Source organism: Pithys albifrons, chromosome 7, assembly GCF_047495875.1.
Source record: "Pithys albifrons albifrons isolate INPA30051 chromosome 7, PitAlb_v1, whole genome shotgun sequence".
Taxonomy (NCBI): domain Eukaryota; kingdom Metazoa; phylum Chordata; class Aves; order Passeriformes; family Thamnophilidae; genus Pithys; species Pithys albifrons.
The window spans coordinates 34,123,973-34,149,617 of NC_092464.1; the positions used below are offsets into that span (position 1 = coordinate 34,123,973).

At 36.2% G+C, this 25,645-nt stretch overlaps 1 protein-coding gene across 4 annotated transcripts in view; it reads right to left on the reverse strand.

Annotated features, from left to right (window-relative positions):
* The window catches only part of SKAP2 (src kinase associated phosphoprotein 2), a 119,380-nt gene that overhangs the window by 9,005 nt on the left and 84,730 nt on the right, over nt 1-25,645 (reverse strand). For all 4 annotated transcript variants that reach the window (XM_071560980.1, XM_071560979.1, XM_071560977.1 and 1 more), the window contains 2 exons: nt 10,661-10,729; nt 4,377-4,489 (listed from right to left, as the gene is read on the reverse strand). In XM_071560980.1, the coding sequence (XP_071417081.1) occupies nt 4,377-4,489; nt 10,661-10,729 (182 nt within the window). The remainder of the gene's footprint in view (nt 1-4,376; nt 4,490-10,660; nt 10,730-25,645) is intronic.

Consider the following 25,645-nt stretch of genomic DNA (forward strand, 5'->3'; position numbering starts at 1 on the left):
TTTGATCAGAAGCACCCCACTGAAGTGAATCTCCCAGTGCTCCCACTTTTCCCACACTGGCTAACTTTGAAGAGCCTTTGGTCTCAGAGTACACACACTACATCTATTTCAGATGAAACTAAAATGGAAGATACACTTCAATGTGCTCTAACCACTAATTTGTTCTCATTCCACAAAACTATGCTAGACCTCTTCAGACATCAGGCAGCTTTGAAAAAGCCTAGTGTGGACATCAGGGCCTCATGCACTACTTATTTCACTCTTCAAATCTGCTCCTATTGATACTCCCTATTTGCTAGGGCAGTCATAGGCAGTATGGTCATGGAAACAGAAATTACTGTTACGTACAATCTAAGTATGATCAGCCAGAAAACATCCTGACTAAAGAAACACTCAGGATTTTAGCATGCCTTTGATATCTTTTTGAAAAAATACTGAATAAATACATTTTATTAAGATTATATAGATTGTGCAAAAATGTTCACAGTGATTCTGAAACAGCTGCATTGTTGAGTTGCACTTTATTTCATAAGCAGTAACCTGAGCTATGATGATTCTTTATTTGTCTTTTCAGTAAGTAAAAAATACAGGTTGAGATATGAGCATTCTAACAGATATTTATTATATTGAAAGAATAAAAATCTGCCATGCTGGAAACCTACAATCACTGAATAAGGGGTTATCTAAACACCAAGTTAATGCTCTACTTCCATAAAAAATTCTAGAGCAAAAGGTTAAGTAATAGATGAGACTTCAATGAATCATAAATATCAGAGTGAACAGTATTGGCATGTAATGAAATAATAACAGGTAAGGAGAATTCCAGTTTGAGATCTAATTTCAGATTTTAAAGTATTATTTGCTATTTCAATATAAATATAAATAAGATAGATATATAAATAAAGAAATGTCTAATTCTACCAAGCAGGCGCCTGCTAGCATCTAGGTAATTTTTTTTTATTTACTTGCATTTGGTCAATGAAACTATGGAATTGCACAACACAAAACATACACTTAAAGCAAACAAACTATTACTGCAAGTGCTGCACTTGCATGAATTGTGCAAATGAAACTTAGGGAAAAAAATAGAGCTACCTCCATTCACAGTTATCTTTGTTTCTGGAAATTGATTTCTTGAGTAGAGCTATGGAAGATTTATAAAAATGATTGCTATATCATGGTCTGTTTTCCCATTTATCACATGGGCTTGAAAGCAAAGGAAAGCCCATAAATGAGCAGGAGTTAAGAGCAATCATCCTTTTAGCAAACAGGACTCCAAAGTGCTATATTTCTAATAGTCAATATTAACTAAGAAATGTTATTAGTAAGTCCTTTTATCAGTAGAACTATAAAACATTTTTTTACCGCATAAAACCATAGGGGTGTATAATTTTCTGGAAGTTCACACCATTCATAGTGTCAGTGATAAAAGACACTTGAATATTCAAGATTATAAATTAATAATAATAATAGCATATCTGTACAGATATATTGATCAATTAATCTGAAAAGTTAACTACTTTTTTAAATAAAAAAAGGTAACAAGTAATATTGGGATAGTTCTAGTAATTCTGCTCAGATTAAAAACTCAGCTTTTGAGGGAAACACTCAAATGTAGAAAACCCTAGATAAAAGTTGGTGGGTTTTTTCGGGTTTGTTTGTTTTGGGTTTTTTGTAAAAGCCCATAGGGTCACTGCCACACAAATACACAACGCATAATAGCTGAAATAGTTTTTGAATGCACCTTTAAAACAAGAAACACATACTTTTCTACAGTAATTAGATGAGTTAGGGATTTCTGTTGTCAGAGTATAAGCTCATGCTCATTGCACAAACACTGAGTTTTGATGCTCAGTTTAAAGTAAATTATGGAGGACTTGTCTTTGTATAATGCTTAGCTATTTTAGGATCTAAACATTGCAAAACTGAAACCATGCTCATTTTTCTAAAAGGCATTTACCTAGAAACTTACATGTAGCATATTGCTCCTCTTGCTTTATTTAAACTCTATCAATGCCTAAATTTGCTAAACTGGTTCATAATTTCTTCTGTTAATTTAACAATCTCTTTTCTTGGAAATAAAATAGTCACCTTTCCCCTGATTTCTAAAGAGGTATGTGAAAATCTGGTAAAAATATATTGCTTTGGCATAACTATTTCTGGGAGAAATGAGTATCTACACACGTTCATCAGAGCAGGCTGTACCATTTATATTTCACTGTAAAACAAAGAACTATTACATGTTGCACAAATATGCTTGATACTTTGTTAATGCTTCACCCTTCCTACTATAATGCTGCTATACCCATACGTACTTCCTTATCAGCAAAATGTGATTTTCAAGAGCAGTGTTCATACCCTGCTGACATATGATAGAAAGGCAATAAAGCCATAACTGGGTTCAGCTGAAGCTGAATTTATGGCACCATTTTGGATCCATACACATCACCTCTGTCAGTACCTGCATCTCTCATTTTCAACCACTAGATGGTGTGAAAAAATAAAACAATTGCCTAGAAAGCCTGCAGATTGCCACAAAATCAAGTACTAATGTAGTGGATTAGGAAATACTTTAAGAAATAAGTCTTGACCCACTTCAGGATGGCTAGGCTAACTTTTACTTACCAAACAAAGAGCTCATAAATGATCAGACCTTGAAACTGAATCAAGTGGAAGGTTAAGATGGATAATTCTCTGGCATGTTCCCCTGCAAGGACCCTAAATTCCGAGCTGACAGTAGTGGCCAACACTCATTTTTCTGAAAGAGCTGTAACAATCTTTAAGTGAAACAGGGCCAAATTTTCTAGGCTATATTTTTGAGTAGAAATCATTTGAGAGAGAGAGGATCTATATATCTGGAGCAGCAGGAAGCCTGTTTCAAGGACCGATTACGGATTAATCACAGCACGGCAACAAGTCAGTTGATACACAGATGACAGCTTAAGCTACTGGTTTTTTATTCTGCTTCATTTTTTACATTGAATTTCTCACTTTTTTGAGGAAGGAGTAGCAAACAATTTTTTTCACCTACAAGCTGAAGATTAAGATTTTATAGTGCCCATACTGTATCTGGAGACCACAACCCACAAAGAGGCCAAACCCATGCTGTGGAATCCGTTTGCTCATGGACTTTTCTGGGGGAGGGAGAGTAGGAAGAGGTGGTTGTTTTAGGTTAGTACAATTTTTAGTGCTGAAAATCTGCTTGAAAGTTTGCTCAGTCCAAGAGCATTATTCAGCCTTTAGTAATGCAATTCAGTTATTAGTTTAAGTGATGATGAAATACTTCAAAAGACATACACGGTCAAATTACTATTAGCAATAAATCTTCTATATTTTTATAGAAGACTTTCCTTCTATCCATAAATCTTATATTTAAAACAGAAGCTGTTACATTCATCATCCAGAAACATACTTAAAGGTATCACAGAAGATTTAAAGCAATTGTGACAAAACTTAAGAGTGTGAAACTAAGACAAACAGATGCCTTTAGCTTCCATGCATCTATCTGTATATTTCAATGACCTACAATATGTTTGGCATTAATTACCCTGAATGGCAAATAGATCTATATTCTACACATATTTTTCAAGATTTTTTTTTCAATGAGAACTTTAAAAGCTCAGCATTTTTTCTAATACGTGGGGAAAACAAAAAATCTCCTTTGATTCAGTGTTCAGAAGTAGACTTCAATAGACTCTGAGATATCTATTTTAGGAGAGGTTTTGTTTTTGTTAGGGAGGTTAAGGAAAAATAAGAAAATTTACCAACATTAATGTAGAATAAAATTTCATGTTTATACGTCATGCTTATATTTCATGCTTAGCATCAATTCAGATGAAAGGAATTATATTTCTCATTTGCTTTGTAGACAGGAAAGCTTGCAATTAAGAATTGCCCAAATCTGTCAGAACAAACAAATTTAGAATCTGAGCTGTCAGAACAATGATAATATACATACAAAGATGAAAGCACAGTTCAAAAAAACACAACTTCTGTAGCAAGATCCAAAAAAAAGTCAGAATCAGGACAGTCAGGAATATAAAACAGGAAACAAAAACATAACACAAGATAACTTAAAATTCTCCAAGGTTAACTTTTGCAAGCAGAAAGCACATTGTCTCCTGTTCAATCAGTTAACAAATGGTAGCCAAGATTTAACAAGTAAATAAACATGCTTTTAAGTTAATTCCTGTTACACAGCTAGGTTTTAAATGTGGTTATAGTTCATTTGACAAAATAATTAATTGCAGTGAATATCTGATTGCAAACAAAGGATCTGAAAAGGAGTGCCAATTTCCCCCCACAGAACTGTGGCAGGGTGCCCTTCTGCCATGGCGCTCTTTTTACAACTCTGTAGCCCCAGTAGTACCTCATACCTTGCTGAGAATGTAGATAACGTCACCACGTTTAAATGTCAACTCATCAGGTACATCTCCCGTGCAGTCCCACACACCTTGATAGAAATTGGCATAATCGATATTTTCATTATCTGCAGAGAAAGCAGCATCTAATTATAAAACGATAAAGACTGAGGGACTAAAGTTATTCTGTAAATCTCCAGACAGTAGAAAGCAATTTATCAGCACACACTTCTTACTCCTCTTTTTAGAAATGGCTCCTTCATACCACAAAAGCAAGTGGAAAACAAGTTTAATGTGCAAGCCCTTCACTGGCAAGTTGCATCACTGAGAGACATGTACCTACAGGTTTTCAAAGGCTTTTCAAAGCATTTTCCAGCTGCAACTTAAAGCAACTAGTTTTCCTGTATGAGTACATTTCTAGCAAGCCATACAAGTATCTCAACTTTAAACTGATAAAATTGTTAGAATATAATTAATCTGTGAAAGGAAGCCAAAGAAAGTATTTTGTGATACATTCCCCTCCCTCTCCTGTTCCAATAAAATTAAAGAGCTTCTCTGAGAACCTTTCTGATAATCCTGATTGTTCCTTCTGAAATATTAGAGAACTTGAAAACTGTTGCTGAAGCTGCATTTTAAAAATATTTGTGTCAGCTCCAGTTTAGGACATTAAGCTCTGGCTAAACGTGCAACTACACTAGAGTCATCCTTCTAACAGCATAAGCACAATGGATGTGCTGTGTTCAAGCTGCCATACAGACCATTAACTGATTGATTATTTAGCACTCTTTGCTCTGTAACATGGCAATAACACAGTAATAAATGCTTTGTCATACATTTACAATACAGAGTACATCTATTGAAACACAGTGCTCACACACAGTTAAATACACTGGGTGCTTCTGTTACACTGCAAACTATTTCCTGTTTTTAATTCCATGAGAATGGACTGTCATGAGTTAATGCAAAAGGAATGTAAGCAAAACCACTAAGATGACCAGTTACATTATGTATACACTAACCAGACAGAATGTATATGTACTAATAATTTACATCACTGGAAAGCTATCTTCTAATTCTGATAACATAAATATCATGAACTGGCTGGATCAAGACTGTCATCTTAGTTTTGTTATATGATCCTTGAACAGCAGGCTTGCTGGTTATTCCAACATATACCAGTTACATTTGCATGTCGTTAGCACTCTACATCATTATTTATAATTTACAATTTAATCATGATTGGTTCACTTTATTACCAAAAACATTCTGTTAAAATATCAAGTATCAAGTCATAGAAAGCATCATGCTACAAAAAAATATAGTGACATTCAACTTGTGCCTTCCCTATTTTGGCAAATACTTAAGATTTGAATTTTAATACTCTCTGTATGAGCAAGAAGAGCTTTTTTTCTATTCCTCCAATTTAGTCTGTGTTCTGCAATATCTTATTTGGATGGCAATACTGTTGTAAGTCTAATATTCACAACCTTGAATTTAAAGCTGCAATGCCAATTATCCACCATTTAATTTTCCATTAACCTGTGATTAGGTGCTACAACTTGGTATGTAGCAGTAGGGGGTGTTCTGGCTGACAGTGCCCAAATTCTTCTGTCCTCACCCAAAAGCAGCAACAGATGTATGTATAAAGTTCTCAAACATTCAGATATAAGAGATTTGGTTACTTTAAAATGCACAGACAATCATTTCAAGAAGGCGGCAGAAACAGTTTGAAATGTTGCACCTCCAAATTTTGGTCCTTCCTATTTTTTAGCCCACTGTTTACCAATTTAGCATTAGACAATTATAAGCAGTAACACAAGTTAGTGAGAAATTAATTTGTGATAAATATTAAATCAGAATCTTTCCTCCATCTTTTGATACTGCACTGATCATAGTTCCCAACTCTTACCTTGTAAAAGATAACATAAGTCTATATGAGTATAAACTAAAAGAGCTACTTCAGTATATCCCACCTTTCAAATCCTTCAGCAGCTGACTTATTGATTTGGTTTAAAATATATTAATCAGGACTTCTTCAGAACTGCACTGAAAGAAATCACACTGATGTTTTCCTCTTCGAACTTCTGTGCCTTAACTCGTGTGAACACTAATGCGAGTTGCAACAAAAGAGACCCTACAGCAGGTGAGACACATCTCTCTATATATGTTTATCATGAGCATTTAATTAAGTCTTAAAGTGAGAAAGCAGCTCAACTAGGAACGGGGCAACACTGGAAAAGATGCATTTTAAAATAAGCTTATTGCAACAATGAAGATTTTGACCAGAGACTAACCAGGGGCCTGTGCCCTCATTTGTGAATTCAACGTAAGATAGGGTTGTTTAAATCAGAAAACTACATTTTACAGAAAAATATAAACCAGTATACCATGAGCACAGGAAAAAAAAAAAAGGGGGAAAAAAAGTGACAGTGTAAGTTTGTAAACAACTATGCTGGTCTGCCAAGAAGTGTTAATTTCAGCTTTGAAATTCCCTCTCACGTCCAACAGCACAAATTGCTCCAAATTCCATAAAGGCAACTACACAGACATAAAGATAATTATAAAAGTAACTTCAGATTTTATACATCTAAAGTGAAAAATGCTTCATGACACGATTCATAGTGCTGCACAAACATCGGGGTAGAATGAAAAAACAAAAAGCTGCTAAAACCTCTGAAAAACAGATGCCCATTCATTCTTACTTCAGTCCCTCTTCAGTTTGAGAAGACCCTGACAAATTTCATTTTATTGCCTCTGAAGAATGGTATAAAACAAAACCAGAAGGCCTACATAAAGGAATTTGGTATTTATATGGTAATGAAATAATGTGGAGCTTCTTAAACACATGTAATACCTGAAAACAGATGAATTTAGCATCAAGAACTTACGCGCTCATTAGAGTTCAAATTCAAAAGGTATTGATTTTCTGGCATTACTCGGTCACAATTACACTCTATTCTCATACACTATGAAATGTGGTGTGCCTTAAAAATCCGATGATGACATAATCACTAAACTAAAGTCTGTCATATTTTGAAGTTATGGTCACTTAGACCACAAATATGAGTAAGCCATGATAAAAAAAATGCTGCCATCTGACAACACATGCTTGAAGAAAGAAAAGTGAACAGTTCAGGTAAAAAAAAATCTGACATCACTCAAGCATGCACATCAAATATTACACTGTTTAAAACTTAAGATAAACCCATGGATTACTCAAAGGAAAAAATTATAATACTATTTGAAAAACCACAAGAGATGGGGGGGGGGGGGGAAATCCCACGGGAAAAACTTATTAAGAGTACATATTTATGTATTTCAGAGGGATTTAAGTGTGCTGTCCCATTGCAGCCCAAGCCAATCTAACTGCAGGCTGCTCAGTTACTGCCCCCTGGCTTGTGACAATTATGGCACTTGCCATTTGTGAGCACAAACCTGACAGAACACTAAACTGACCCAAACAAAATCACAAATTACAACCTAAATATGAAAATGCACTACCTAACAGATTTGAATAAATGTGACTGTATCTGATTTCTATCAGTCTTCCATTTTAACACTGATGGCATCTAAGTTAGCAAGCCCTATTATGTTAGTGATTTAGAACTAGTAGTTACATTATTTGCTCACGCATCACTTGTGGAATGCAGGAATATACATGAATGTTTTCCTTTCAGAACCATGGTCTGCTGTCTAATATATTGCCATTCTGACTCATGTTCCTCAACTCATTAATAAGATTCTTCAAAAGTTAAAAGCATCAGATTTGAAGTTACTTAACAATATTTGAAGAAGACAAACTGTATCCTCTTTTGGTAATGATGGTCTCAATATTTACCATACTGAAGGCTTAAAGATGGACATACAGGTGAAGTTCAAAATTAATGCTACCAGAGTAAGTGTCTTACACAAGTGACTGTGTTGAATCTCAATGCCTAGATAAGAAAAACTCTGTTAAAGAATATGGTTATTTGTTAGTTCTGATGATGTCCTAAACTGCAAAAAATGCCTGTTACTTACTTGCCCTTTTTCCTACAGGTCAGAAAAATTACAAAATATGGGAAAAATAATTCTAATGTATCTATTTGGACTCTAATCTAGCCCAAGACGTTCAGTATTAGCTTTCTCCTACAGCTCCTTAGTTATTCTGTAATCGATGTATTTACACTAACACAGCACAAAACATGACACTTACTGAAACAGTGACTGTGGAAATGATGATGGCTAGATATAGCAAAAAAGACCAAGCAAGTCATCTTATATGAACTGAAACTCTTCAATGCCTTAGTATTTTTAAATAATTAGGTCACTAGCAATTAATGTAAAGCTATCCAGCAGCAACAGTCAGCATTAAGACCAACAGACTAAAAAGAACTTGAGTCTGCAAGTTAATTGAAGTAGAGACATGTTAGGGCAAGAAAAGATTAGGAAAAAAGAAAGCTTTTTTGCACTTATCAGCCTGAGCTCACAGACAATTTACAGAATATTTTCTGTGAAGTTCAGGTTTAGGAAAGGTAGGCAATGAAAAATTTAAGAATGTATGTGCTGTTTGTGTGGAAGATCACAAAATATTCTTGAGCCAAGTCAGACAGTTACGATGTGATACCCATCACACATGAAATACTCATGTTAACTCAGCCCTAAAGTCAAACAATTTTCCAATGTTAAATAGTGAACTATGTAAGATCAGATGAGAAAATCATTGCTTTAAATGAATCTGCTGTTGAGGGGAACTGCTATGGTATTTTCAAAGACATTACACAAATACTAGTAAGACTGATAAGGCTGTTCTCATAGCAGTTAAAACTTTTCAAAAATTTAGATGCTAAGGTTTTGATTTCTTAGAAGTATGACCAATTAGAACTTCAGAAAGATACATTAGTGAAAAAAACCAGTGATGTTGGCAACTTTATAATTGGATTGACCCCATGCTCCATTATGACAACACACTCTTATAATTGCAGTAATGTCTAAATGAGTACTAAATATCAAGGCTGCAATGAGTCATGTTGTTTTACACATGTTTTTAGCAGAGCACAATGCTAACAGCATCTGATGACTTGGCTCTTGTTTCCTTTCCAAGAAAAGCAACCCAAAACTTCACAGCAACCTGTTCCTGCTTTCCTGTACGGGTCAGGAAATCAGGCCTCTGTTTCCTCTCCACATGTTGCAACAGGAAGAGCACTGCAGAGCTACTTCCTAAAGGAACTCTTCTTGCCCACCCCTTCCTTGACAGCCCTAAAAGAATTATGTGTATTATGTACGATGGGGGAAAGAGAGCCAAATTGCATGTCAATGTAGGTCACAGTTACAATGCAGCAGATCTCAAAAAGGTGTAAGGTCTGATAAGGAGCAAGTCTTCTCTACTTGCTGTGTCAAATCACCAATAGTTTATCTAAAGGTCTGTGCCCTTGAAACACAAATATATCTTGTTTTTAAGCATAACTGGAAATACCTTTCTGTCAAGAAAAGTTGTCTGGTCATATGACTTTACATGGTTTATGCAGTTATTTTTCCAGTCCCAGAGATAATTAGCACAAGGGCAGTTTGCCAAGCTAAAGCTGAGAGAACATCCCTCACAGCCTTTCTGGGCATTTGTGTCCTTTTCCAATTTTTATGCTGCTGTCACTGGACTCTGGCATTTCTTACCCAATTCATTTGCTTTCTGTGGTAATCATATGCAATGAAGATATGCATGGCCAACATTTAAACAGGCTGCGGATCAATTAGTGGTCTTAAGTTTATCTGATTTTTATCAAAGAAGACAGAGCTTTGGGTCGATTGTCAGAGCCTGTGTCAAGTTGACCTTTTCAGAGATGTCTACATTGCCAGTCCCTTGGGCAACTTGTTGTCCCCTGTTAGTCTCCGAATGGCAGAAGTCTGTTCTGCTCAAGCACAAAGTATACACAGATGTCTATATTACATTCTTATAGGTTTGACAGCAACTGCATGTTGTATCTATAAACTGTCCTTTAGCAGTGACACTTCCTCAATGATGATAAGCTAATTTATGCAACTAAATCTCCTTTGTGCAGAAATGAAAGCTAATTGAGTCATTACAAAGTAATTCAGGAAGGAATACCTTGTATAAATTGGCTTACTTTAGAAATCCTTCTCAAGTGGTTTTCATGCATCCTAAGTGGTGCTAAGCAGTTTTGCTGCCATCACATACTCGGATAAAAAAGACAGTTTTACAGAGCTATAAAAATATTATTTTAAAATATCAAATGGAAGAGACATGAAAATAAAGCTAAAAAAGAAAAAGCATATACAAAAGAAATGGGAAAGGTTTTAGTTACCTGAATCAGTCATAACATCCTCCTGGCTCACTTTTCCTGGCACTTCAGCCTTTGAAGGAACACGTTCTTCTGTAAAACACATAACTATAAATTAAACTCTGAAGGGACACCTCAGCTGACAGGAATTACAGCCCACATCAGTCCGAAAGCCACACTATACATTTCCAGATTGTATACCCCATTTACTACTTTGCATTTATACAGAAGTTTGAACATTGTTTTTGCTGTGGCTTCCCCCACCCATCCAAACAGTCCAAGAGCTTTCATTCAAAATCTCAATTGTGAACATCTGTTTCCCTTTTCACTCTGCTCTGAATCAGTCATACAGAGAGCTGCAGTTCTGCTGTTTTTCAGTCCTTCTAAGACAATCAGAATGATGGTCCTCTTCTGCTACACACACTTCTTGCCAGGATGAAGAAAACGAAACTGTAGATTGAAAAAGTATCCTCAGCCCATGCAAGAACTCAGTTCTTAAGGGCAGTATGCAGAGAAGGCAGAGGACATCTTACCTTCAGCACTGTCCTACAGACACACTAGTTCAACACCTGCATGACAGGAATACAGCCACTACAGATGCCGTACCTTCACTGCTCCTGCCCACTTGTGGGCTCCTGGCCATGGTTTTAAGCAAGCCAGACTGTATCAAACAACTTAGTGCAAGTTTAGGAGACAAGAAAAGAGGAAGCCTGGCAGTGATCAGCTCTGCACAAGCTTTCTGGCTAGCAGGCTTGGAACACTCTGAAATCCCCACAGGCAATTTCAAAAGATGTGCTCCATACTTCCTGTCCAGCACAGACAGGGAACTCTCTCATGCCCAGACCCTTGCTTAAGTAAATCCACACTCCACTCAGTACAGGGACATCAGATCTGCTTCTCACATTTCACAGTCAACAATTCTGTTGATGAGGCAAAGAAGGGAAAAACTGTGAGGTTTTTAGCTGTATTCTGTCTTTAGCTTCATAAGGAAGTAGACACAAATTTATCTTAGCATTTACAGTATATCAAAACTGACAAGACTGCTGTACGGAATGAGGAAATAGTATATTGATAAACCCACTTCTCAAACAAGAATTGGACTTTCAATACATGTAAACTATTTGGCTTTGATAGTCACCACATCTTGTACAGTCATGCTTTTTTTTAAGGCATACATTTCAGCAACTAATTTTAATATTTTACTAATGACAGACAACAGATAAAGAACTCACAGCTTTTAAAATGTTCCTTACTGTGCAACTTTTATGTAATTGCCCATTTACTCTGACAAAGAGTGAGTTTTATATGAACAGTTCAAAAGATTTTTAGCCTTGTAAAAATTTAATCTATCCACAAGACCATTCTTGCAAACATTAAAGCAGCTGTTTAAAGCACAAGAGTAGACCTGTTGGAATGAGTATGCATAATTGCTGTTAACCTCTATACACAGTCCTACAAATATTACAATTACATCATAAGATTCACTCTACAAAGAGCTTTGAAATTCTGCCCTACTAAGCCAGCAATAGTTTTTGCTCTCTGACTCTTAGCTAGCTACAATTCTGGTCAAGATGAATATAAACTATTATTTAAGCCAAGTGGAAAAAAAAGAGAGAAGAAAAAAAAGGAAAAAATCCCCAAACCATGCCAACCAACCAAACAAAAAACCACTAACCTAGAAAAAACACCCGTAACAACAGAACAGGAGAAATCTGAAGCATTCTAAACTATTTACTGCATTCAAACATATTCCCTACTTGGCATTAACATTTGTTGCATATTTCCAAGTATGCTCATTTGTTTATTTTAAGAACTCACAATTGGAACATAAATGGCAAAAATGTATCTCTATGTGCTGTCTGGAGCACTAGGAGGCACTGTCATTCTGTGGCTTCCCTACCGTGGTTACACCACTCACAGGGACTAGTATCCCAGTATCAGCCACACTTTCTAGGATTGCTCCCTTTTCCCTGAACAACTCAGCTTCATCCAACACGCACTGTATTGTATTATACTTTGATTAAATAAATGTTGATATTACATGTTACTGAATGTTTGGACCTAAATCAGCTGATGTGTTGAATGGACTGTGGATTTTAACTCTATCACTTCTCATGGTCATCACACTAGCTTAAACTGAGGACTGACTCCAGAGAGCATCACAACTGAAATAAAACAGCAGCAGAGGTTGGAAGAGATTTTCTTGATAAGGTAAAGCTGAATACATGTAGCTTGCATTGTGGCTTCATGGAAAAATTTAGAATATATGCATTCCCCTGAAAATGTATTTCCTAGAAACAAGAGTTCACCAGATCCACATCTGAAGATGTGAAAATATGTGAATCAAAGCTTTTTGAATACCAAAAAGCTCCCAAAGACTGTCTATATTCACAAATGGGTTTGGATCCCAACCAATTCCACTTATCCCACTTTGCTTTTCAGTGCAAAGTTGCAAAGACAGGACAAACTTTCAGGTGCAATTAGACTGGAAGAGGCATTCCACAAATGCACTGGACATGGCCCAGCTGCTAATGGACATTCAGTCCATGGTACTAGGCTGAAGTGACTCCATAGAAAGCCTCCTCTGAAACACACACAACAAACATCAGGTCCTTGGCACATACCTGTGCAAATCGTCCAAGCTACTTGCTAATATGCTCATGCTCAGAGTGGAGCAGTTATTATAGGTTTGGCTTAGGGTGGTAAAAAAGAAACTGTGGTTCTTATTAGAGTTTTCTGGCATTATGGCCTAAAGCAGCAACTGTGTCCAGGAGGTGTGCTTTAAACACAGCAACCTCGATTACATCAGAAATTACTGCTGCAGGCTAATACAACATGCCTTTGTGTTACAACGTGGCATAGGGTCAAAAGATGAGAAATTAAATTAAAAAACACAGCAGAAGTCCTTCTGTTTTGTTAAGATACAGTTCATAAGGACTCATGCATACCTTTAAAATAATCTGGTCCTATTTATCCTCTGTCTCTTCTTCACACCATCACTAACCCTGCAGTGATAAAATATCAGTGATAAAATATCCAGTGATAAAATATCCAGCATTTCACTATATCAAAATGAGACTAATCAACACTAATCAAACCAGTGAACTCTTCCAGAGGGGTAGATCCAAAGAACCCCTAAGATACAGATTATGTTCCCTACTCTGCTGATACTTAAAGATTTTAGTGGCAAACAACCTACTAAATTTTTGTGACAAGGCAACAAGGAACTAACTATATTTGTTAAAGGTTTTTTCATTTAGTTCATGGAAATTATTGAAAATAATTTACTTACGCAATTTGCAGTCTGAAGAAAAAAAATCAGAAAAATAATCACTCAATCACAGATGATTCTACCATCCACAAAATTTAAAAAGTGAACAATGAATTCTACACTTGCTGAGTTTTATTACATGAATCCATTGATTTTTTTTCTTCCAATTTCTTAAAGGGGAAGGGGAAAAAAATGGACTACTTGACTATAAAATAGATAAGAGTTTGGCTGGAACAGCACATTCCTCCAATGGCATGTGGTATCTCCATGATAAATATGCATAAACTTAGCAGTTTCTTCTACTAATAACCATATTTTTATATTAAACTCTAATTTAATACCATTATTAGGTATTATTAGGTATTCTGTTGTCTTCTAGTTTGTGACACAATGTCATTGCATAATCCTAGTTTACCCCTTGGATAATCCCAGTTTGTGGGTTAATATATTCTATTCAACACTTTAGTAACAGTAAACAAAACCAGCTCATTTATGTGGCAAAATCTACCAAACCACACAGATGGTTATAAGCTTTTCATTGTGTGGTTTCCATAGCAATCATATTGCAAATCTAGAAGCTACTTGCAAATAAGCAGCTTGTATTTACATGCCTTTTGGCTGCAGCATGGAACACAACAACATGTGCAGTTATTATTTCAATCACATATTGTTAGAAAAATCATTGGAAGATGTTTTTATCAGTTCAGATAAAACCTACTGCAGTGAACTGATTTTTCATCTATTTTATAATGATACAAGCAATCACACACTTGTAATGCATATTCATTATCTTCATTTGAAATCTCACTGTGGTGTCAGAAGGGTATAAGCATACAAACAGGTCTTGTAAGACAGACCCCTCACAAAAACACTTGTATGACTAAATAATTAGTTTTAAAAACCCTCACAGTGTCTTTACTAATGTAGTTGGCAGAGAGGACAGATGCATGCAAAAAAAGAGGTGTGTACATGAACTCAGCTGATACTGAGTATCACGGGTCTAACACTGCTTTGCGTGTGAAAAAACATACAGTGGCGTGTTAACACCAGGAGAATTACTCCTACACACTGCTTTTTTGCTACCAAATGATTCTGCAGAAATGCAAACAAGAACATTTGAACCCAAATAAGTCCTTATCTTGGAAAAGAGACAAGACCTTTTCTCTCACAGATTGTAGATGAATTGACCCAGCCCCATAATAGATGGGTTATTGCTCTAATGAGGAACATAAATCAAATGAGCAATGTAATTTTTAAAAAATTAGTGAGAACTGGCTTTTTTACAAATAAGAGTATTTGTTCAGAGAAATATTTAATATTTCCAGAGAAGGAGCAATAAACACACAAAATTTAAGATTGTTTGCATCATTTTGCCAAACTGGCACCTTCTACTAGCATTAGTAGTGAGGGCTAGTGATCATCTGAAGTCAAAGGAAAAGTATTATTGCCCTGGTTTCTGCAGGGCCAGCAAGTTGCCTTACCTGAGGACAGTGATCCCTAGCCTTGGGGTTGGGGTCTTCGGCAGTATTCTCACCATACCTGTACGTGCCTATACACTTCACCCAAACTCTTACATTTTAGCCCAAGCAGCTTGATAGCCCAGAAATCCTTCATATACTGCTTTATCCTAGGTTTACTTGCCTTGGTGTGTATTTATAATGACAGGGATTTTAATTTCTGGTGTCTTCTTTTAGACTCCAGATCCATCCAGTCTGTATGAAGAGATCTCCACATACAATTAGCAAAACTCTAGCTTTGATAATCCTCCAGTATTCTCAGAGATTTGTACCTTTCCCTCACAGCTCCTTCTGGACATGGCAGATTACTGGAAGATTTACACACAGCTTCTTGACATTTCAGCCTGCATTCCTATTAGCAGTCTGGTAAACAATGGAACAGCTTAGAAAAGGCTGCTGAAGGTGCTATTCTCTAGCCATAGTGAGAGAACTTGGGGGCAGCAGAGAGAGGGATACAGGTTATTGTTTTATTAAATTAAAGCTCCGTCTGACTGTACCAGGCTGCATGGTTTGAGAATGAAAATGCCTCCAGGACAATGACAGAAGTGGAAAACAAGTTGGGTGCTATTTATAGAAGAGGTAAATGCAAGAATTTCTTACCATGAGAGAAGAGAGGACAATTCTTATTTTTTTCCGCTTCTAGTTACCACCCAAGAGCTCAAACAGAGAAGTTATATTACTGTATGACGAACTTGACTGAAAAAAAAACCAATTTCCACAACACAAGCAGAGGAGATAGTGATAGAAATGGGTCATCCAACCACGAGCAAAACACTGGGATTGCAGATGAGGTAATATCAACATATGAGCAGAAGCAGAGGTTGTATTTGAATAATGGTCACCGCTGTGCTCAGAAATATAATGGGAAGGAAACAGGTGATACAGAATTGTATTCCAAGAGAACTGCGAAAGAGATCTCTGAGTTATGAAAAATATAAAAATACATTTAATGAAAAATATTATGTATTCTAAGATACTTCAGTTGTATTTGAGGACAACCCATGACAGTTTCTAGTCCAAATTTCTCTGAGCATATGACCCAAGTCTGATTCCAACATGAAGGCAAAAGGTTTCATTCAAATATACTAGATAAACTGGATGGGACTTCCAACACTTTTGTGAAGGTTTTAATCAGCTGTTTGAAAACAATCATTATTTAAATTCTGAAGTGGAGTATATGCACCACTCTACATCCAACCAGTAGACAGTAACAGAAATCTGCTATTAATATTAATGATGTCCTGACCTCCCAAAGGCTTTGCATAAATAGCCCTGGCTGTACAAAGTGAAAAAGCTAAAATCATTAAATACTTAGAGACTCTTAGAAGGGACTGGTGGGCATTGCTCAGTCTAACACCCTGCTCTAACTCACAAAATTAGATCAGGTTTCTAGGAAACAACATTTGCCTTCTTTTGGTACTCCACACTAAGCTGTTCAGCAGCAGTTTATAAGGGTCTGTGCATTTTAATAGCTCACATCTGAGACAGCTGAAACTAATGACTTCATAGAACAGGATTAGCTCAAATTACTCAGTTTTGTCCAGATCTTGCCAAGTCTCCAGATGTGAGGTTTCCTATATTCCTTAAGAAATCCTGCACTTTTTTCCCCCCTCAGCTGCATTCCTTGTATCTTGAAAAGGTGCTACTGTGCACTACCATTATTCCCAATTGTCCAAGCAATCTGAATAACTAAACCAGCCTCTTAGCTAAAAGTGAAGCACTGCATCCTATTGAGAAGACCTTGGGAAAGATATCAACCTCACAGAAAAGGTTAGTACATGTTGTTATAAATCAACTCGGAATCAGTGCTGCAGAAAAAGGTGGTGAGAAGAAGTGATACTGGAGTACTGGAATGCCACTTAGCCATTTTCTGGAGAAAAAAACCCTCTCTCTAAACAACTTTTCTGTGACACCATTCAGTGAACCTAAGCATATGTTGTGGTTTGGCTTAATCAAAACCAAAAAGCAGATATAACATCCCCTTCCTAACAAAAGCATTTTGGAGTTAAGCATTTGCTAAACTAAAGAGTAAAGTAAACAACAAAATTCCCAGTCCCACTAGGGACAAGTAGCAAACAGACTTCAAGGCTGCATTCCCTAGTGTTGAACAAAATAATGTTGTTTGGATCATACAACTATTACTACAAAGAATAATAACAGAGTGAAGTAGTAGAGAAAAATGAGTATATTTGGAGAGCTCTTTGACACCACATTTCTCCTATATTACTACATCCATAGCCATTCACAAGAACTATACTAGCACAATGGATTAAAAAATCATGTTTTCAAAAGCCAGAAGATATTTTATGACCTCTCACTAGTTTACTGGGAAAAAACAAGCAACCAAATATTCTTCTACAGAAAGTACTTTAAATAATGTTTTAGGGAAGAAAGTATGCAGACTAAGTGATCAAAGAACCCATCTCTGTCCGTGGGAGAAAAACAGCTACTCTCATATGAAACAGAAAACTGAGCATTGTTGGCAAGATCATCCACAGTTGCTGCAAAATGGATCTTCTCACTGTACTGTGCACTATTTTACCATTTTCAGGAAATGTAGGAGAATACTTTGCTTACCTTCCTTACTTGCTGAGACCTGAATGTATGACAACACCTTTCCTCTTTCTTTTTCTTTCCTTTCCCCAGTACCAAGTGTTCCAGTACCTTTGCTTCCCTGCTCTTGACCCATTCTGTAGTCAGAGCCACTATCTTTTTTAGACCCTACAGATTTTGTACATTTACCAAACACAGAGGTTGTTAGTATGAAAGTTGCTTTTTCCAGGGCTTCACAAGATCATTCAGGTTTTAAGAAAAACTATCACAATGGGAGGAAAAACATTCTCAGTCACCTGAGTGACAGAACAGATATATTCACTAGGACACCTGAACAATCCACAGAGGTACAGGCAATTCCTAGTTCTAAATATGAATATATAAATATTCAATGAACTCAGCTTCCCACCTGGAGCTCTCCTTGCAAATAACCAACCCTCACTCATGTTTTGAGTGAGAGCTAAATAAAGTTAGCCAGTTCCTAGCACTAGTCTTCCAAACAACAAATAATCTAAAATATCCATTTAAACAAACACCCCAAAACTTTACATTCTCTCCCTTTTTTTCTTAGATAAACATAGATGCAATGAATGAACAGTTTATCAGTTAAAGGAGGAAAAAACTGCTAGTCTGCCAGAATTAGGAGGAACAGAAGTATGTAAAATCTCAGTTACACCAAAAGCAAGCTTGGGAGGAGAGGAGGTAGAAAAAAGGCAGGAAAAGCAGGAGTACCTACCAGGGAAAACCACTTAGAATGCCTAATTTTGGAATACTAAAATTTCTTTGACAAAGTTATCTAATTGTTACTAATAAAATTAAATATAAATACTACAAAGTGCAATGTGCACTGCATAGAAATAAGAGATGGGTTTTGCACTGACCTTTTTATTTCCTCATGAAAAAAGACCTGATAATAGCTATTCTTCTTTAGAGAAAAGATGGTCATCACCAGCAAGTTCAATTGTGGATATGCACACAGTGATTATAATGAAGAAAAAAAGAAATTACAGGGGGATCCACTTCCAGAAACTCATCCATTCATATCCCATTTTTATATTCACAGACAGTTTGTATTTACAAATAAAGTCACTATTTCAGGGGCTTTTTTTTTCCGAAATCAACTATCTTAGCATTGTCTAATCCTATATGCTAAGTGAAGTTGTCAGCATATATTACACTCAGAAAACAACAAATTATTTGATGGGTCATCAAAAAAGGTGAAGATACTGCTCTTACTTCCTCCACAATGTAGATGAAAGCTTCTGGAGTTTAATGTTTCTACATGCTCAACTAATTATTTAGCTGATTAACAAAAAATGCTTCATTCTCTGTGCTCCCTCACCTTTACAAAAAAGAACTTGTAATTACTGGGTAGAATGCAAATGAGTATCTTGAAGGGACAAACCAAAAATTTTTAAGTTGAGTCCATGGTTCCACTGTAGGTTCACAGGAATTTGTGCTAGAGATTGCTTGCCTAAACACATGCAACATGCACATAAGTACATTCTTACATATCAATATAATAAAGACTTATGTGAATTCACTGTAACTACAATAAATTTGTTTGTTCTCTCAACCCATAATGGCTCTTAGTTATGTAAACAGTTTAAGTGTTCAACAGGACATTTTATAAACTTTATTATTAAAACGTTTTGCTAAAATAAATGCAGTGGCAAATAAAATCTACATAGAAAATATAAATATTTCCCTATGTAAATACTTCTAGCAATCAAATATTCAATTAACTAATCTATACTGTACAACTCTGTACTACAGTGTTATTTGACAACAATGTACAGCAGTTATATTTCTCAAGCTCAAATTTATGATAGACAGAAAAGGTGTGTAAATGTTAAGTAAAGCTTATACTCAATGATCAGCATCAAGACTTAAATCTAAAAGCCATTTCTGAAAACTACATATCCTTAATTGTGACAAATGTGACTCGAAATAATATTGACATACAAAGAATTCGTAAAGGAAGCATCTTGCTTAAACCACATAATATTCTTCAACAATCAGCAAGGTTAATGTTTTTGAATTTATAGTCTGATTCCAGAAATTAGTTTACTCAAAAAAGGGACAAAAGACAAGGCATAGCTCACTTTAGTGAAAGGAAACACAATACAGTTGTTGGCATGTTTCCACAAGCAAGTCTGGCTCCCAGATGCTTCTCTCGTAATTCCTTTTAAAATTCTTCTATCAAGTCATTTTTGCATTCCCTGTGTTGACCACTAACTGTACGCTGACAAAAAAAAAAAAAGCACCTTTCACCCTTTGAGTATTTTCACTAAAAGTAACAAACTCACACCACAACCACTTTGCACTGTTTATGACCCAAGCCATTAAACAAAATTATGTCACCTATGCTAAATCCTTTCTCCAACTAAAATGATGAAATAAAATGAAAATATTCCTGCTATGATTCACTAGTATCAGGGTAAATCAGAAATAAGCAGAAAATTAGAGTTGTGATGCAGACTGTTTACACATATCATATATTGGGTAATGTTCCCATCTTCATTTCTACAAACACTATCTCATTCTTTGATTCTCAGACATGAGATCCAGAGTGGGACCAGCAACTCTGGATGTCAGATCTTACTAGCCCTACATGCCACACACCATGATGCACTTCAGAGAAAAGAGGTAGGAAACCGGAATATGGCAATAGTTCATAAGCAGGAGATGACAGCTGCTTCCCAGGTTAATGTGGAATTAGCATGCAGTTGCATCTCAGAAGAACCTGGGGCTTCCAGAGTTCCATATTATTTGAATTCACTCACAGCCAGTACTTTGGGATTACCAAGCTCTCGTGCCAGACACACAGCACAGTCCCAGATGCACTGTAAGAGCATCACTTGTAGGCCTGAGTTAGGCAGTTTAACCAGAAACTGACTCTTACAACCCATATAGAGGTTATAACGAAATCATACCCATCTTGAACTTTTGTTTATTGAATTATCTAAAACTACTGTTCAACACTTAGTAATGGAAATGTGTCACTTCTTATCATAGAATCATAGAATCATTTAGGGTTTGGAGTGACCCCAAAGATCATCTCGTTCCAACCCCGCTGCCATGGCCAGGGACACCTTCCACTAGATTAGGGTACACAAAGCCCCATCCACTTCCTTGAACACTTCTAGAGATGGGGCACCCACAATTTCTCTGGAATGCCTCAGCACCCTCACAGTAGAGAATTTCTTCCTAATATCTATTCTTAATCCTTAAGGAAATAAAGTTTGAGAGAGGTATGCAAACAAACGTAAATTCAGTCAGTATATTTAGGGACAATGGAAGCATGACCCTCATGCTAGGATCCACAGGCTTTCCTGTAAGCAATGCTTTATTTTGAAAATGCGATTCCTTTCTTTAATTCCAAGTTTTATTCACAGTCGCCTTCAAGATTCAAGGATAGAATAATTCCTACAGCCTGCTAAGACAAAATGCTTCCACAAACCAAAATAGAAGTACTGGAACTTCTTCTTTAAAGATATTGAAAGTTCCAGAGATCTTAAACTAATTTTCATTAAAATACAAACTCTGAGTTTTTAGGTGGAAGAAAATAAAATCTGCTAGGAAAAGTTACACTTCCAAAAAAGGACTGAAACAAAATATCCCCTGTGACAACCATCCCCTTTCTAGATGAAAAAAATTTCCTCTTAGCTTGCTGTGTAATCCAACTCTCACTGATGTGCCAAAAAACATTCCTCAGTCTCTTCTGGCTTCTTAAGAAAACATTCTTCCCTTTGCTGCTTAAGCTTATCTGTGTGCCTTCATCCTGCACTTGCCCAGAGCATCTCTCCCTCTACTCTAGGGCGCAGCAGACTGCTACATCTTACCCTCTCTGTCTGGTCCACTGTGTGGTCCAGAAGCTGGACTCCTGACCATTTCCTTTTCCTAGAAGCAACTACCTTGCTTCTTTCAAAGCCACCTACCCAACCCAGGGAGTAGCATCCAGGACAAATAAACAAGCAGCCTTTTCCTATGTTACCTTCTTTATATATGTGCAAACTAAAGAAGGCATATATTGCAAACACAGTACACTGTAACACACAAACAAATCAGATATACCTGCATACAGGCAGAAAACTCATGAAGCTCCAGTTAATTAGTAGTATTTTGTTTGGCTAATTCCTCCATTTTGAAGAGAGTAGGAAGAAAAGTGAGTAGCACACTGAGAGGAAAAGACATATACAGAAAGATTTGTGCTGATGCATTTCTTAAGGCTAGAAAAATTCAAATGAGAGATTTGTATCTACAGAACAGAGTGATTAATTCAGCCTTTAAAACTCACCTTGCTGTGTCTTATTTCAGAATTCAGTTGTACAAATTATGGTTCTTTAATAGCTACCTTGTGGAAACCAGACAAGCTGAGAAGCGATAGCCTGAGGCACCACATAACCTCTGGTTGCTCTTGTATCTCAAAAAACTCTAATGGTTTTAATAGCCTGATACGCAATCATTCCATCTCAAATTAGAAAAGTAAAGACTCCTTGATCTATCTATACAGTATTTATCACATTTATACCCAAGTAGTAGAACAGGCCCAGTATTCTATTTTCATAAATATACATACTACAACTGACATTTTGCTTTGAACTTGCTAAACTGCAGCAATTTCTCAAATATATGGTTAATAAACTATCTCACATACCAAGACATTTCTTCTGAATGCTTTACTTTAGAACTACTACACTGCTTCTTAATTAGATAGAAACAGTGGTACCATAAAAACTATTTTGCTTTCAAAAGAACAAACTCTGGTTCCATAACCCATTGAAGACATGTATGTGTAAACAAAGCTTTGTTCACATTTAACATGAAGCCAGCTGTCAGAGATGGAGTCAACACTGAAAAAAGTATGATACAAGTAAAATTACTTCGTGTGATTTTGTCTTGCCAGGATGACAAGTTTTTCTGTGACAGTATTCTATCTCTTAATAACAGTTTCTGTCACATACTGTTCACATCAGATTGGTTTTACAAATCAATAGTGTCAAAGACAGTATCTTCTTTCAGTAAGTGAATTTATTTCAATGAGTTGCATGCTAATTAGTGTGTGAAAGAGTTCTTTAGGCATAGAAAAGTATGGATAAATATACTTCCTTTTTAAATATTGTTAAGTTGTATCTTCTAATTTCAAGCAAATAAGCTTTAAAATGCCAACAGATAGTAAACCCCTGGTTTATTTGGTGCGGGGGTTTTGGGTGGTTTTCTGTTTGGGTTTTCTTTTAATCTCTGAAATACAGAAAAAAAATTCACCCATTGCTAACCCAAGACTTTGATAAACATTATCTTTCCAACATGAACTCCTTCAATTTTTTACAACAGTTGACCACAGTGTCAGGAAGGTCACTTCTATTTTCTCTATTTTTAAATTCTGAAATCTATGAAGCCTGAAATATCTGAAAACTATGAAGTCTCACATGAAATCCAAAGAGAGGAGAAGAAATACCTGAACTTAGTAGCACATATTTTCCATTTACTATAGATATTGTAATTAACTGCTTTCTCACAACTGATCAAACTTTCAGCAGATGTGTATCACTAAAGAACACTTTTAGATTTTCTAAGGGTATTTATCAGTAGACAAACCCCCACAAGGTCCCATCAGTCAATATACCTCTCACATGCAAATCAGACTAAATATGAATACTCAGTTACTATTCCACTTTTACTGGCCTTCTCACTTGCACATTTGTAAATGTGTGTGTGATGAGGGAGCAGGGGTTGAATTGCATCATGGACAGTAGGCTTTCTGACAGCTATGAGCCACCTGTTGTTCACAGACTGCCACTTTACACTCACTTTAAAAGAAACGCAGAAGAGCCTGCAAACCTTATTTTTCCTAACAAAGACTTGCCACTTCCCACTCAATGGACATCTCATTCTTTTCAGCTACACCGGATTGTCTTACCTCCTCTTCCATCACTGACACCCAACATCAATAGAAAGAAGGGTTCCCTCTTCAGATGTAGGATTACATTAATTGAAGAAAATGCCAAAGCTCCTGTGGCAAACAAAAGCTGAGGTCCAGGTATCAAGCTCCTAACCACCTTGTGGATGCAATGTCTTTAAATATTTGTCTAGATTCATAACTTATGTCTTTAAATATTTGTCTAGATTCATAACTCATGTCTTGTGAGCATTTAGTACTAGCTGAAGGAAACTTCAAGGTAAACATAAATCCCATAAGTGTACTGCCTCAAAACTCAGTGTGACAGAGAATTCTGGCACGGCATCATTTTATCATAGATGGTGGGATTCAATAATATCCAGTTGAAAGAGATTGTTTTTCAATCATTTCCATGCCTGGCATATCCCAGTGATCAAGACAGCAAAACCACACACCTTGTACCTAAAAAAAACCCCTTCTCTTTACTACTCCCTGACACTAAAAGGTAGTTTGCTTTTCACTGGTTTTTTTACTATTTTAATTACTTTTGAATTACAGCAAACTGAGTAAGCCCTGTAGCATCCCCTTGGCCCTATTCTGGTATCCACCTATCAGCAAGACAGTATATGCAAAAATACTCCATATATACAAATCATACCATGGCTAAGCAAGTGAAAAACATTAATTTCTTAAGAACACAGATACAATTTTTGAAAAGAATTGTTTTGAAGAATCCTTGCTGTTTTGAAAGAAAAAAACTCCCTTGATGGGTTCTTGAATCTAAAAGGTGTTTTCATGGAAATGATTCAAAAAACTTTCAGTAATTATTTTGGAAATTTTTCTTCAGTACTGTACTCAAAAACACTGATCTTACATCCAGTCTTTTGAACTTCAGTTATTTCAGACCCTACTTATATTTTATACTTTGAAAACATTTACTAATTAAAAGCATTTAAAATTCTTTCAGTGGGAAAAAAAAAAGGAAAATGACAGCACACCAGCATTATATACAACTTCTGTGGTCAAGAAGTAAAGAATTCCCTAACTACTTGAGGCAAGCAACAATTGCTGGGAGGAATTTGGACCATATACCAAGATATATAATAGACTGACTTAACAGCAACGATCACAGGTAATGTCTCAGATTCCATAATCGCACGTGTCCCTGTTGACTTAAACCTACTGCTCTGGTTTGTAATGACCAACTCACAATTTCTTCCTTTTAGCCTACTGGTTGTAGGAATGGATTATACAGCTGTAATGCACAACTTGGACTGCTGGACACCAAACACTGCTGGGCCCAGATACTCTGACTGTGAAACATTGAAAACTCTAAAATAAGCAAAGGTGTCCTAAAAAAGACTTTTAATTGATACAGTGCTGTTAAATCCTCACTTCTACTGTCAAAAAGTCAGTATTTCTGACATTACATTTTAAGAACACAAATATTTGTCATCCGTTGTGTTCATGAGTGACAGATCAAACTTACACTCAAACTCCACTACTGAACCATTACTTCCTTCTTCCCAAGACGAGGTAAGTCTGAAATATGTTCTTTTTTCCCCCCCACCTTTGTGCTCATGAAAGGGATATAACTCCATAAAAACAATTTGCTTCTTCAGAACTCAAGCAGTCCAGCAAGAAGTGAGAATGATGATGGTATTAAGTTATGCTGCCTAACTGCAGTGGTTTACTGTTAGAAAAAAATAAAGCAACAAAGCTCCCTAAAGTGACAACCATAAGGAAGAAACAGGATGATCATTCCC